We start from the raw sequence: 14,642 nt of genomic DNA on the forward strand, positions 1-14,642 counted from the left end.
GTCACAAACATAAAAGATCATTTAGCAGGGTTGGATCAAAGCAGGTTATTGGGGCAGGGGACGGCTTTGAAGGGCTTTCTGAACTTTTCCAGGTGCAGCAACTACTTGATAAAGACATGTTCCTATGATTTTTCTAGGAAAGTGTCAGTATTGCTTTAAGTGATTTTATTGGTACTTCACTTTCCTTTAAACTACAGGACTAGTTACTAGTAAGTCGCTAGAAGCTGAAGTAGGTTCCTTGTTAAGGGTTAACCATTTGTGGACTGCTAGCCTGCAACAGACACCGTTTAGCAGTATATATACTGTTTCAAACCAGGATTTCAAAAAGGAGTATATTGAGAATGATTGGGGGGGGGGGGGGGTTTGGCATTATGGTACTCACTCGTCAAATGGCAGGGAGTCACTGCTATCAATCATTTGGAACGCATATGTATTTTGTATATCTGGTGAACATTTTCATCTGTTTACTTGCCCAGCCCAGGAGTTTGAACATGTTATGAGGACCTCACCAACATTGCAATCTAAATTAATCTTACAATGCCTGCTTGATATGGCACAGCTCAGACCAAGACCACAGAGCTAAAAATGCTACTTTATTTTTTCTGCAGCAACTGCATTTAATAAGAAACTTTGTGCAAGTGAGAGCCTCATGGAAGGCTTAAATAAAATAAAGGTTATTGCTTAGAAAAAAAGGCATATTGTATGCATTTGACTACGGAGGACTAAAATTAATAGTACTACAAAATAAAAAATAAAAAGTCCATTTGTTTCCTGAGTATGCTAAAGCTATTTCAGAAATGGGCAAAAGAAAGGAACAGGAGCCCGTTGACGGGACTATGGACATTTTCTCTCCACACATTGTTTTCCTCCTTCTTCATATTCCTGTTTTGAGATCCACATCTGCTGAAATGTCCCCTGTATAAACAAAGGCATGAACGAATGAAAACAAGATGGCTGAATAAATGGCCCCTACAGCTAAATCAAACATTAGGCATGCATCATTACTTGAAAACCTGAAAAGTACTGGGGACACATTTATTGACAAAGGGGGGAAGCAGAAGACGTAAACTATAAAATACTTTGATCTCTCATCAGCAAACTAATCATGTGTTAATACTAAGAAGTGGAGTAAAACAAGCAAAATAGTTTGTTTTAAATGCATTTATATCTGTCTGTTTACAGAGAACTTTCATTGTCGTACAAACTTTTTGTTCATTCACAAAAAAAAAAAAAAAAAAATCAGGGTTTACTTTTTTTCAACGGCTATTTTTGTGCATACTTTGTGATCTTTTAATAACTTTCATGGCATTTGTGATTTTAGAGAAAACGTTCAATCATGATTTCTAAAAGCTCTGCCATTGAAATTCGACCTTTAATAAATGGGCCTCCTAGGGGCAGATTTATCAGAATGTGAGTTAAGAGCATAATAAATAAAAACTCACCCACGTTCTATTCATTTCTATAGGATTTTTAGAACTATATATTGAGTTCTAACATTCACCCATTCATAAATACAATTCTAAAAATCCCAGAGGAATGAATAGAACGTGGGTGAGTTTTTATTTATTAAGCTCTAAACTCACATTTTGATAAATCTTCCCCTTAGTGTTTTGACAATTTTTTTTGTAAAACGTTTTTGTGGTGTTGCGAGTGCTTTTTTTGGAAAAAGAAACGAATACACTTTGGAAAATAGATGGCATCACGAGCAAGGGGGAATTTGAGGAGCAACACCTCAATACATCAGTCATAAACATAGTTTGTCTTCCAGCATGAAAATGATCAAAAGCATACCTCCAAAGTTAACAAAATTGCTTAATGAAGGCTATTCCAAGCATTTGATTCATGTTGAGCAAAGAAAAGGCAATGCCACTAAATACTTGAAATGGTAAACAGAAATACTAGTATTCAGAAATGGTAAATAAAGTAAAATAAATTGGCTTCTAATCTATAATTTTGAAATAACCTCTAAAAGTAGATGTAGATGTCCGAATTGATTTAACACGTCATGTATGGTAACATAATAGTGAAGTTGTAAAACAAAAACACAGTATGAACAGCTTTAGCATAGGTTTATATAAACTTTAGGACTCAACTGCAGCATTCAGACTAAACACGTGGTTCTGTGTATCAGCAAAGCATGTTTACTATGCCTTCTGTACCATCCTTTGTATAACATTGGTACAGGTATGGGCCCCCCGGGGCTTTCCAGATAACGGATCTTTACGTAATTTAGATCTTCATACCTTAAGTCTACTAGAAATTCATTTAAACATGAAATAAAGCCAACAGGCTGGTGTTGCTTCAAATAAGGATTAATTATACCTTAGTTTGGATCAAGTGCAAGGTACTGTTTATTACTACATAGAAAAAGGCAAATTTTTGTAAATTTTGGTTATTTGGATAACATGGAATCTATGGGAGACAGCCTTTACGTAATTCAGAGCTTTCTGGATAACGGGTTTCCGGATAATGGATCCCACACCTGTACCAGCACACTGAAGTGCTTTTTAGAAACTATTGCACTTTGGGAGTGTTTTTACTTACCAAAGAAGCAAGAATTGAGCCACCAATCCAGGAACTAAACCGCCTTTCCACAGTTGTGTTATTTGCAATCAGTTTTAATCTCATGCTCTGGAGAAAGAAAGAAATAAAAGTTAAGTAACTTACCGTAACTAGATCTTGAAAATTAGACTTTATAAATAGGGATTCTGACCCAGGTATCCAAAAAAAACAGTAGTATGACCCCCACTAAATATACCCCCACTCAACCATTGTATACAACACAGAAATTCGCAACAGCTCACATCTACCCTTCACCGTATTATAGATAGACAGACAGTCTTTTTGTGGACAGACACACTTACTGGTGGCGTTTTCTGTGAAAGTTCTCTTGTTAGTCTGTCTGTAAAACCCTGTAATAATGTATTTCCTCCTGCCACAATTACACTGCCATACAAACCCTAAAAGAAAATGAATCGATAGTTACAAATACATTTCAAAATGTAGTTCTCTAAATGTTATTTCAGGCACCTTCCATGCTAAACAAATCTGATCTTCAAAACAGCCAAAATAAAATGGTAAGTTGTTTGTCATTTGATATTTTGTTGTTTTTTTTAAAAAAAGTTAAAAATGTCATCAATGAAATGGATCATAACAATTTTGCCTATAATACATGAACTTACCGGTCTAATATCAATGTCGCACATTCCAACACTTGTTGTCACAACATGGCTTACACCAAGCATGGTATTACCAGACAGCCCCTGAAAGTAAAATACATACATTACATATAAGAAACAGCAGATTTGCAGCCCTTGTTCCATTCCAATTTAACAATGAATGGGCAAAAACATTATAATATCCATATGTGCAGCAAAGCTGTACAAGAAGTCAGGTGGGTCTACCAAGCGTTAATTTAGAGGGAAGAATACTTATACGACCAAAAAATGTCTGCTTTTTCTTTTTTTATGTCACTACCATTTGTGTCACAATAAATACAATTTTGCGATAGTTCTTTAAATTAATGTCATACAATAAAGTCTATAGCCTAGGCTAAATATATGATAGGTAGCTATTAGAAATGAAATCTCAGGATCTTCTGCAGACACAAATGTAAAAAAAGAAAATTAAAAACCATGATAAAAAGTGACTGCCTTTTAAACTTACCTTGACATTGGAAGGATCAAATAAGCCCTCTGGAATTTTTAATCTTTCTGCTCCAAAATCACAGTTGTAACCATTGGGAAATTCATAATGAACAGTTGGCATCTGAGCAGCCACCCTGCAAAAATAAAATTGATCTACAATGTTTTAACAATGCCAAATATATTATAATATAACAATTATTCCTAAATCAAGACTATACTTTAAAGCAGTGCCGTCCAACTGGTAGCCTGCATCTGCCTGCTGTGTCTGCTTACCATGTGTAAACTTCAAAAGGTATCACTACAGAGATTAACTGGGCCCTGCATTGTTTAAACCTCAAATTGAGACTGTAAACTCCTGCACTGTTCACCCCCCTGCATTGTTCACAACTGTAACACCTCTGTTGTTCACACTTGAAAAAGGGCCTTTTGCTGCCCGAAACATGTTGTGTGGACGCACAATAAAGCACTGATTAGCAGGTATTCTGCTGTTTGCCTCTGATTTCCATATCCATGATTGAAACACCTCTGTTGTTCACAACCCCTAAAGCCCTGTACTGTTCACACCTGAGACCCCGAAACTGCCCACATTGTTCACCTGTTCACACATACAGAATGCTGAAGGGGCACCACACTCTGCCTGCCCTATGCTCCCTGTGTGTGCGCCATACTCTGCCTGCCCTATGCTCCCTGTCTGTGCCATACCTTGCCTGCACTATGCTCTGTGTGTACCATACTCTGCCTGCCCTATGCTCCCTATGTGTGCTGTCCTTTGCCTGTCCTATTCTCCTTGGGCGTGCCATACTCTGCCTGCCCTATGCTCCCTAGGAGTGCGGTCATTTGCCTGTCCTATTCTCCTTGAGTGTGCCATACTGTGCGTGTGTGTGCCACTAGCCTTCCCTATGCTCCCTGTGTGTGCCATAATCTGCCTCTGGAACATAAGCCTGGTAAGGTTTGTGCAGGGGGTTTGTTAGCATTTGAAAATTGTTGTTAGGGGCCCCTAAGGGGCTTAATCATGTGCTGGGGGGGGGGGGAGTGCTATGTTATTCACAGGGAAGGATGAAGCATTTGGATTTAACCATATGTCTTAATATGACTTAACTTTTTGCACATATGAGTGATGAGTAATATCCCTGCAGTGAGCACCAACCATTTAGTTTTTTCGTGTGCTAGGACATTAAATGTAGACATGGTATTGTGGTAACATGGGTGTGGTTTAAAAACAGGGAGTGGTTAACCCTAACTTCCATTATTGGCCCTCCACCATGTAGGCCAGAAACGTTCTGGCCCTTGGTACCACAGAAGTTGGACAGCACTGCTTTTAAAGGATTGCTCCAACCAAAAGTTTTACACAAAGAAAGAAAAAAGTAATTTCAAGCAATTTCTGAATATAAGCTAAAACAATCTTATTTGTGTTACGGTTATTTGTAAAAATGAGTATTTCTCTTATGGGTTTACATTCTCTACCCCATTAAAACTGAAGGAAAAAGACTTCTGCTACATTGAAAAACCAGAACAGAAAGGGATACAAATACTGCTTTTCATAGCAATAACATTTACAAGTAATTTTAAAGTACAATGAAAGGCTTGAAAGTTTTTTTGTATTTACTGGGAATGTACCAAAATATTAGGCACCCCTAGTGAATTAAATCACCAAGTTATTGTTGCTAAACGTTAGCAGAAAAGTGAAATTTCGAAACACGGTCTTGAATGTTTCACTTTTTTCTAAAGAAAACAATAGCTAAGTGAACCTTTGTTTTAGGAGATCTGACTTTTTAGTAACCCCCCCCCAGAAGCTTTTTTTTCTTTTCTAAATTCTAAGTATAAAATGAACATTTGCTGAAAATGCTGCAGTGCAAAACAGTTCAAGATTACTCAGTAATTGCATTACTGATAGTTCTTACTGTTCATCATAGGTAGAGTCTGAAACCTGAAGACAGGATGCCTGGAAATCCTGGATAACACTCTAGAATAAAAATGGGAAACACTGTTAATTTTGCTTGAAATTAAAGAAAAAAGCCCACATCCATATTGGTTAAACACATTTAATCTGCTTGGCTTGGCAAATAGATAATTTTAATGCAATACTTTTGCTTGTTATTAGTCTGTGCACTGATGTAGCCTTATATATAACAAAATGGACTTACATTGCACATATAATTATGCCATGAACGAGTGACCGGAGGTAGTTTTTCTTTTCTCTTCCAATTGGGCGGTGCCCCTTCACGCACTGCCTCCTAGAAAAAACAACACATATCCAGGTAAATTATTCCTTAAGAACTCTGAACAGAAAAAGATACTTAGCAATGTGAATTACAAAGACATCTCACCTTTGAAGCAATCATATATGGGGGAATCAGATCCACGTTCATCTCTTGAAATAACTCTCTACACTGCATAGTAATAAAGTCCCCGGCAAGGGGTGATTTCACAATACCTTAAAATACAGAAGAAAAATGTTTTAAGTAACAGGAATGATGTGTGAAAATGTATTGTAAAGTAGAACAGCTATTCACAATCTAAAAGAAAATCTGAAAAGTGAAGCAGGCATAATTGTAACCTATAATTCATTGCTTAGGCTATATGTTGAATATGGCAAGTTAGGAGGACAAAAAAATAAATAACACTCTCATCTTACAAGAAGGGATATATTCTCACTAGGAAAAAAGGCTGACCAATAAACATGTTTTACAGCCCTTAATATATGTATACCTCAGAGAGATTTCCATAGAGCAAATAAAATAAAGGCCTGTCTATACAGTATAAATTGGCTTTACCAGTCACATGCTACCAGTAGTAGCCCACCAACACCCAAAGGGTGTTCATATATGTTTTAAATGTCAATACTTGCTTTTACCTTGCTGAAGTACATATCCATCATGTACAGGAATGGCAGTAGTATGTGTGGAGCCACTATCCAAGATAAGCCCTGTAGATCGGCCATTTGCAAATCTTGTATGCATGGTCAAGGTTTTGTTTTGTTTTGGGTGGGTATATATATATATATATATATATATATATATATATATATATATATATATATATATATATATATATATATATATATATATATATATATATATATATACACATATATATATATATATATATATATATACACACACACATATATATATATATATATATATATATATATACACATATATATATACACACACACACACATACATACATACACAATTAAGTACATGCTGTTCGATTAAATAGGTTACTGATCCCAGCAAAAGTTGTAGCCTTTCCATGGTTAGCCTTTAAAGGCCTCATTCTATTCCATGCTGGCTAAAGGCCCAATGTCTCCTGACACGTATAGTCACTCGTTAACCGGTAATGTTTTTGATGGTATCCGACATTCAATGACAGTTTATAGGCTTCTGAAAGATGATGATCATTACATGTTTTGTGTTGGATCACCACTTTTTTTTTTAAATTTGTATTCATTGCATCACCATATTGTTATACAGCCTCATCTCAAGGCTTAGGCTAATCATCTAATAAAATAAAATTGAGGAGGTAAAAGTAATTCAGACAAAATGCATATGGACTGGTTTCCCTGGTAACAGCCAAAACCAGCAATATAACTTCAGGCATAGTAGAAGCAGGAGCACCAAAATATGTTATAGCCCATACCTGCACAGTCATAAAAGAGCATAGGTATTCCACTGTATGAAGCAAATTTCAGTTTCGAAATGTATATTATAGTGGTTTAAAACACAATATCAAAATTAGTAACATGGGCAGGGAAATCGGTTTATTAAGAAAAAGAAACAATGAAAAAGATAATATTCTAACTTGCATGCATGCATTTTTCTTTGATACTAGCAGCTGAAAGGATACGCTGAAAGAACAGCAGTTTTGCAAAGGAAGAACGCTGGAATATTGTAGTGCTCAAACATAAGCTCTGTTAATTTCTCTCGCTTTACTCTAGTATTCCACTAAAGAAAGAGAATTGTGAGAACAATCAAAAACTATGAAGTTAAACACTGAAGTAGAAAACACAATACTAAAAGAAGAAAAAAAAAAGCTGAATTTTTACAAAGAAAGCAGGGTTTCGTGTTTTTTGAGCGATACCCATTTTTCCCTAAACAGGACAAGGCACAATGGAAGTATACATTTTCATTTGTTTACTACATGTATAGGCCTTGCAGTAAGATATACACAAAACATCTGTAGCAAATTGGTATTACAAGGTGGTACACTCAAAACTTATTGGCAACATCACTCGCAGGAGAGACTACCACTTAGTGCTGCAGACACTTGTATAAATGGGTTCCCTTGTTGCATGGATTGAAATTGTAACAGACGGGAACTGCCTCATCACTGGGCAGTTTGAGTTTTGTGTACATCACCTATGGTTAATTGCTGCTTGCAATTTAGTTTGCAACTAGCCTATAGTAATAGATCTTCAGGTTCACATCATTCCTTACTATTCTTATTATAGCTCATGAAAGTACATGTACAGTTTTTTAAACTCACACAGTGCCCCTTCAAACACAACTGTCATTAAGGTAGTATTAGTAAAATCCCACAGTACATGGCTTCTCGCACAAAACTATATGTCTATTCCTTGAGAATGCCCGTTTGGTGGCGAAACAGCTTCTGGGAGTTTGCTTAGGAGGAGACGAGGGGTCCCCTGTAAGGATAATAAGAAGGTGGATGGTATGGATCAGCCGTGACATGGCATTATAGTGAACCATAATTGATGTTCCTCAGAAGGTCTGGAAGCCATAAAAGTCAGATAAGTATGTAGGTCACCCAGTGGAAATTTGGATGCTATTTGTTAATACAATATCATAATGGAAGGACTATATGAGCAACTCTACAATAAATAAGCTTCCCCAGGAGCTATACTGACCATTGGACACAAGCAACAGTGTCTTAAAGAGCGTTTGAATTGCAGGATGCACTTGCTGTGCATGCATTGTTGAACTATAAGGTTACTTGGAGGTTGCACAGTACAGCACGTGGTTTAGCAATGACACCTATTTTGATATTGCCACAATTGAGCACTGCGGTTGATTCAAATCCTGCCTTATGGAACTTTTGAATTTAGTACTGGGGTAAAAATTATGCTTGGGTTATATCACTTTACTTATTATTATTAATTAGTAGCACATTGTTATTAGTGGGGAGGGCCCCTCCGTGTATCCTCTTGTTCATGTTTTTATTTTTTAAAGATGATGATTTAAATAAAACATGATATGTGGTTTTATCGATGACTGTTTCATGCAATTCAGTGGCCTTTTTACTGCGAGGAGAACAAATGAAGTGGTTTAATAAAGGTTATACAATTTGGTAAACTATTTTTATCCAGTAAACCATGCCAGTTTTAAAGCCCCGGACTAGTTCAATAAAATAAATAAAAATAATATTTACCGCTGCCTCAGACATCAGAACTGGATGTAAATTGGCTTCAGACTTGATGTGGGTCTTGTATATATTGTCTATAATGGCTTGAAAACTGTCCCAATCTTCGACTGTAAGGCAAAACATTAAATTGAATAAAGACTATACATAAACCTGTGCTTAATATTCTGTTAAAATGGATGTGCTTTCACATAACAGTACTATAGACAAGTGAGCCTACAATAGCAACTCTGACTCAAATATATGCAGCTAAAACCAAGTTTCTTTTTAAGCTACAGTGACCAGAACCTGATTTAGTGGTTTGGGAATGTCTGTCCATGTGTACACTAGAAACAGCCATTTATGAAAAAGAAAGCGCACTGGACATTGTAATCAAGTATATGAGTCTAGAAAAGAAACGTCACCAGAATCTCATGCTTGTTAATTTGTGTAGCAAATTTAACAGCACCAGTTAACAGCAACTATACTTCTTGACCGTTTTGTCATTACACATACGCTCTGTGTTCCCAGTGCATTTATTCTATATGCAAAAAGCTAAGTGATCAGGATATTTTTAGAATGACTTTCTCTGAAGCATATATCTAATATCTCAAAAGCTGCCTCTTCAATGCAGCAAGAAATTATATGCACTGAGTAATGAAGAGCAAACACCAAGTGTAAATCTGGATACACGAAGGGGCAAATTAACGCACGCTATAATAAATAGGGTCCAAGGAAGGCTGCTATGGGATCAGGATGGGGGAAAGAGACCCGCAGCATGTAAGACTAAAATATTAAAAAAAAAAAACCAAAAAAAAAACCAACATGACCAAAATTCCTCTAGCGCTTGCCCAATCTTATTACATGCCCCTTAATACTTGCTTGTTGGCTAACCTTAAACATGAAAGGATGGCTGATGCTTTATAAGTAGCTCTCCTTCAAAACCAAGGATAGCCTTTTGTAAAAAGAGACAATGTAATAGGCAGCAAATAGCAAATGTTTTGACACTAAATTACCTATGCTACCACACATTTTGTGCGCAAAGACCATTTTTTGGACTTACACAGTTAAAACCACTAAACAGTTTGTGCTTTAATGTAATTATTTATTATAAAGCACCACACTCTGCCAATCTAAAACGGTTAATTAAAATTTCAGATTTCAAATTAGGTTGGCCACAAACAGTAACTTACTCATTCCATTTTTAAGAGGGGAAAATGCCTCCATATTTTCCCTTGGAACCCTGAGTGAGTTGGTATCGATGAAGTACGTTGGGCTTCTTTGTTTATTTTGATCTCCATCTGTCTCCATTGGTGTGCTGCCATCTTCCCTATCAATAACCACACCAATTGTTGTGGGAAAATCTACCTGCAAGTTTAAAAGTGCATTACTATCCCAATTATATTACACATAACAGTTCCTCCAAAAAAAAAGTCATCAAGAATCTTTCCCAAAGGACAAACTTAAAGCAATGTATACCAATACTAACTCAAATGAGGCTGTATATAGACAATTTGAAAGAAAGCAAACTTTGTATTGTTTTAAAGTTGTTGAAGTCAGTGGGGGAGCAGGTGTAAGTATACAAGAAGGTGATGGACACTCAAAGATATGCGACTTGTAAGAATTACAAGTTAAAATCTTTATTTAAGACAACATCTCCACAGCCTTACACATTTCATGCTACAAGAGCATTTACTTATAGACACCAGCTTCTGGAGATCAGTGTGGATCTTTGCTCATCACCTTTATCTATACTTATGGAATTACACTCCCCTGCCGAAGGCACAGACACACAGTTAGATAATATATCCCATCCATTTTAAGAATTCATATAAACAAATTTCCTATTCTAAAGTTATCAGCGCCACCTAGAAACAGGGGCCAAAAATCAGAGGCTAACTTATGTTACAAGGCAAATATAGTTAAACAAGTTAAGTAGCAAAGTTATGAAACAGAATAAGCACTGAGAGAGAGAGAGAGAGAGAGAGAGAGAGAGAGAGAGAGAGAGAGAGAGAGAGAGAGAGAGAGAGAGAGAGAGAGAGAGAGAGAGAGAGAGAGAGAGAGAGAGAGAGAGAGAGAGAGAGAGAGAGAGAGAGAGAGAGAGAGAGAATGATTTAATGTTTACCTTTGGACAGTCCTCTCCTGCATATCCAGCACGCACAGAGTATGAGCCAATGTCAAATACCAAAGCTCCAACCTCATCTAGCAGAGAAAAAGATTGGTAAGTAGTGGTGTTGCTGCTGCACATGTATAATAACATATAGAAAACAGAATTTCAAATATAGCTTAGCGTTTGTATAAATATATAATTAAATGCCTTGGTGCCATCATTGGGATTCTGGCCCTGCCTGGCACAGCACTGTGGCAGTTCTCCCTGTGTCTGTGCAGGTTTCTTCCAACATATCAAAAATATATAGGCAGGTTAGTGCCCCATTATCTGCACTTCTTCCTTCCAGGACCCCCTTGAAAAGAATTCTCACTGCAAGCTCTTTGAACATTATGGTTATACCCAAAGTAAAACAGCACTGGCATGTACAATGGAATGGAATTAAAATGACAAGGTATTCTCTAAGAGCATGAAGGAATAATTGTACCACAGCCTGCATTATGAATTTTTCCTTCATTCGACACGGAATTAAGAGACACCTGTAAAGGTACGGAACATTATTATAGATCAGAGGTGTCCAAACTTTTTGCAATGAGGGCCATATTTGGTGAGGTGAAAAGATGTGGGGGCCGTCCATTCAGCCTGACATCCATTCCAAGGTAGCTAGCTTGTGATCAGGATCATTCACTCCTGGAGATGGACGTGTACATGGCATTTTGGAAGTGGAGTTTGGACTTATTCTCTGCGCCTCGTTTAAACAAGAAACCACGTAGAAGTAATATTTGGGCACATGATTCCTGGCACATAGTGACGCACCACTCTCACATACTTCTTTAGTTTACAGTACTGGCACGTCAGTACGTCTATTGCACCTTCAGCCCTAAAGAAGTATGTGAGAGTGGCGCGTCACTATGTGCCAATACGTATCTATTACTAACACCTTCAGCACACAGGCAGCAGTATAGACCAAGTGGCAGATCATTTCACTAATCATGTGCCCAAATATTACTGCTACGCAATTCCTGATTGCACTGTGCTGGGGGGCCACAATATTATTAATTTCATGATGAAGGCTGAGGGTCGGTGTAAATTTGAAAATGGGCCGCAATTGGCACCAGGGCCTGACTTTGGACATGTCTGTTATAGATATAATCCCATGATAATATAGTGCCACCTTTATATGCCGCTGTCTGTGAAAATAAACACTGCCATTCCTGTATTCATATCTTCCTCCCCTGTTAATAAATAAATAATAATAAATATCACTTACTAACCAGGTGTCACCCTCGGCCCCTATCCACAAGAGCTTACAATCTAACTGTACCTATTACACACACACACACACACACTATGGTCAGTTTCATTATGAACTAATAACCTGTCTGAATGTTTTTGTGGAAGGAAACTCATGTAGACAGCGAGAAGATAAAAACTCTTTGCATATATACATATATATAGATGTTCTGGATGGGATGCAACTTAAGACAGCGATATTAGCTACAGGAGCACCGTGCTTCCCGTGAAATCAAATCAATGGGGCGAAATAAAGATGGCCGAACAAAAGCAAATTCTATCTATGCTTCTATGAAGCACCAATAATTTCCTGCTCACCTCCGCCATAAACGCCTCCGCTCATATCCAGCTTGTTTCCTCAAGCAGTACAGTACCAGGCCACTATTTGGATACAGTCGGACCTTCACACAACCCGCCAACAATGGGAACCACGCTCTTCTTGATTGCACCCCAGCAAAACGCGTCACCGGTGCCAACTACCAATCAAAACGCACAATCCACAGCGGCTTCATGCCTTCCCCCATTCACAAAGGCGTTTCCCCAACACAGGAGGAAATAATAAGCAAGTCGTGCGCATGCGCGCTTACTAATCAATTGCTGAGGGAATGTTGCGCTAGAATGATTCTACCGATCAATTACAGTTTTGCTGGTCACATATGTCAAAGTTAGCAAAAGCTTGGACACCCTTTTCTATGTCAGTGTTTGAAGTTCGCGAAAATGCAATTTCACGCGGCTGTGATTTGTTGGGGTGTACTAGTATGGCCGATTTATAACTTCCGCTAATAAGGAGTGGAAACATGGCGAGTACTAGGAAGTAGTAGGTCTAGTCTGAGACCAGAGACGAGATTGGCTTCAGAAAACATTGTTTCCTGTCCTTACACATGGCAGTGGGCAGTAAAGGGTTAAATCCCCCTGACGTAGGAAGGCACAGGAAATAGAATAAAAGCCCTTCCGGGTCCCACCCGCGCCCATCTCAATTTTCCTGTCGAGGAAATACCCCCACACCAGAGGAGCTCTCTCTCTCCTTCTGAAGCGCCTGGGGCCGAGGTTTACCTTGTGCGTGTCCCAGGGGAAGCCGGCGGGCTTCAGGCCTTTTGTTGCCTACGGTGCAGTAAGTCGCAATGCTGCCTCGGGAGGTAGCGCATGCGCGATAAGACGCCGAGCGCCCATCTGATAATGGCGCTACTTGACTTGGCGAAAACTCGCTCCCGCGATAACACGCCGAGAGCCCATCTCCAAAATGGCGCCTACGGAACACGGCGAAAAGACGCATGCGCATTGGCGCTCAAAATAAAAGGCGCGCGCCGATTACAGGTAAGCACTGTTGGCGTTTTTTTTTATTCCTTCAACAAGCTGCACCCTACCAGAGGATCTACTGAGAGAATCTCCAATACCTCTGCAGTGCACCTGTATTCTGTCCAGCCCAGGTGTAAGTAAGCTGGCTAACAAAAACGCAGGAACCTTATTGTTAATATACAATGCCTTACAAAGACTCTATCTATCTTACAGACTGTCTGATATGAGCAGACGCTCAGGTTCCAGGGGGTAAGTGCACAAGAGAGTTTTTTCGAGGGATTACAAGTAAAAAGCCATGGGCTTAGTGGTAAGTAACTGTTCTAACTGTCTTTTACAGAAGTCCCCCTCCAAGAGAAGAATCTCAAAGGAGAAAGACTCCCAGGATCGACTGCACGGCCTGTGGAGATGCAGCTCTACATGGCAGAAGGCTATGTGAAAGATGCCTTCACGAAGCAGCAGGTCCTTCACCGGACCTACACAACCTAAAAGATTGGATGCAAAGCACCATCAAAGAATCCATGAACGACATGGTCAACCAAGTCACCGAGAGAGTCCTAATCAATATAGGAGACAGATACAACCCACAGTCCTCCACGGCAGGGAGCAGCGGCAGAACCCATAAAAGAAGGGAGCCCCCAAGCTACTCCAGCGTCTCGGAAGGGGAACTTTCCCAAACCGAAGAAGACGAACCAGATGACTCGGGCTCTTTCAACTTGGACTACTTGGAACCCCTAATTAAAGCCATGAGATCAGCCCTAGATCTCGATGCTACCGGAAGACACTCCCAGACACGACAGAATGTTCAAATCCATAGCCAAAAAAAGTGCTAAATTTCCCATCCACAGTGTCATCAAAGACACTATTCTGGAAGAGTGGAAAATGCCTGATAAAAAAATAGGCACCTCCAGAAGAATTAAGAAATTATACCCCTTCGAAGA

General features: G+C 38.6%; 1 protein-coding gene across 1 annotated transcript; it reads right to left on the bottom strand.

Annotated features, from left to right (window-relative positions):
* Nucleotides 1-580: 580 nt before the first annotated feature.
* Nucleotides 581-12,942, bottom strand: LOC108717002 (actin-like protein 6A). Its single transcript, XM_018263680.2, has 14 exons — nt 12,727-12,942; nt 11,134-11,210; nt 10,202-10,376; nt 9,039-9,139; nt 7,500-7,597; nt 6,502-6,596; nt 5,975-6,081; nt 5,792-5,881; nt 5,549-5,610; nt 3,667-3,781; nt 3,183-3,263; nt 2,865-2,960; nt 2,545-2,631; nt 581-915 (listed from the first exon to the last, which is right to left on the bottom strand). Exons 1-14 carry the CDS (start codon nt 12,749-12,751, stop codon nt 835-837), a joined length of 1,290 nt encoding a protein of 429 aa, XP_018119169.1. The 5' UTR covers nt 12,752-12,942; the 3' UTR covers nt 581-834.
* Nucleotides 12,943-14,642: the final 1,700 nt, after the last annotated feature.

The sequence above is a fragment of the Xenopus laevis genome, chromosome 5L (genome assembly GCF_017654675.1).
Source record: "Xenopus laevis strain J_2021 chromosome 5L, Xenopus_laevis_v10.1, whole genome shotgun sequence".
NCBI lineage: Eukaryota > Metazoa > Chordata > Amphibia > Anura > Pipidae > Xenopus > Xenopus laevis.

What these genes read in the sequence shown, in the direction of transcription:
- LOC108717002 (XM_018263680.2), bottom strand. Translation starts at nt 12,751, where the DNA reads ATGAGCGGAGGCGTTTATGGCGGAG. An exon ending in CAGGAGAGGACTGTCCAAAG is followed by an intron (nt 10,377 to 11,133) that starts GTAAACATTAAA and finishes TTAAACTTGCAG; the next exon opens with GTAGATTTTCCCACAACAAT. An exon ending in TTCTGATGTCTGAGGCAGCG is followed by an intron (nt 7,598 to 9,038) that starts GTAAATATTATT and finishes CTCTTTCTTTAG; the next exon opens with TGGAATACTAGAGTAAAGCG.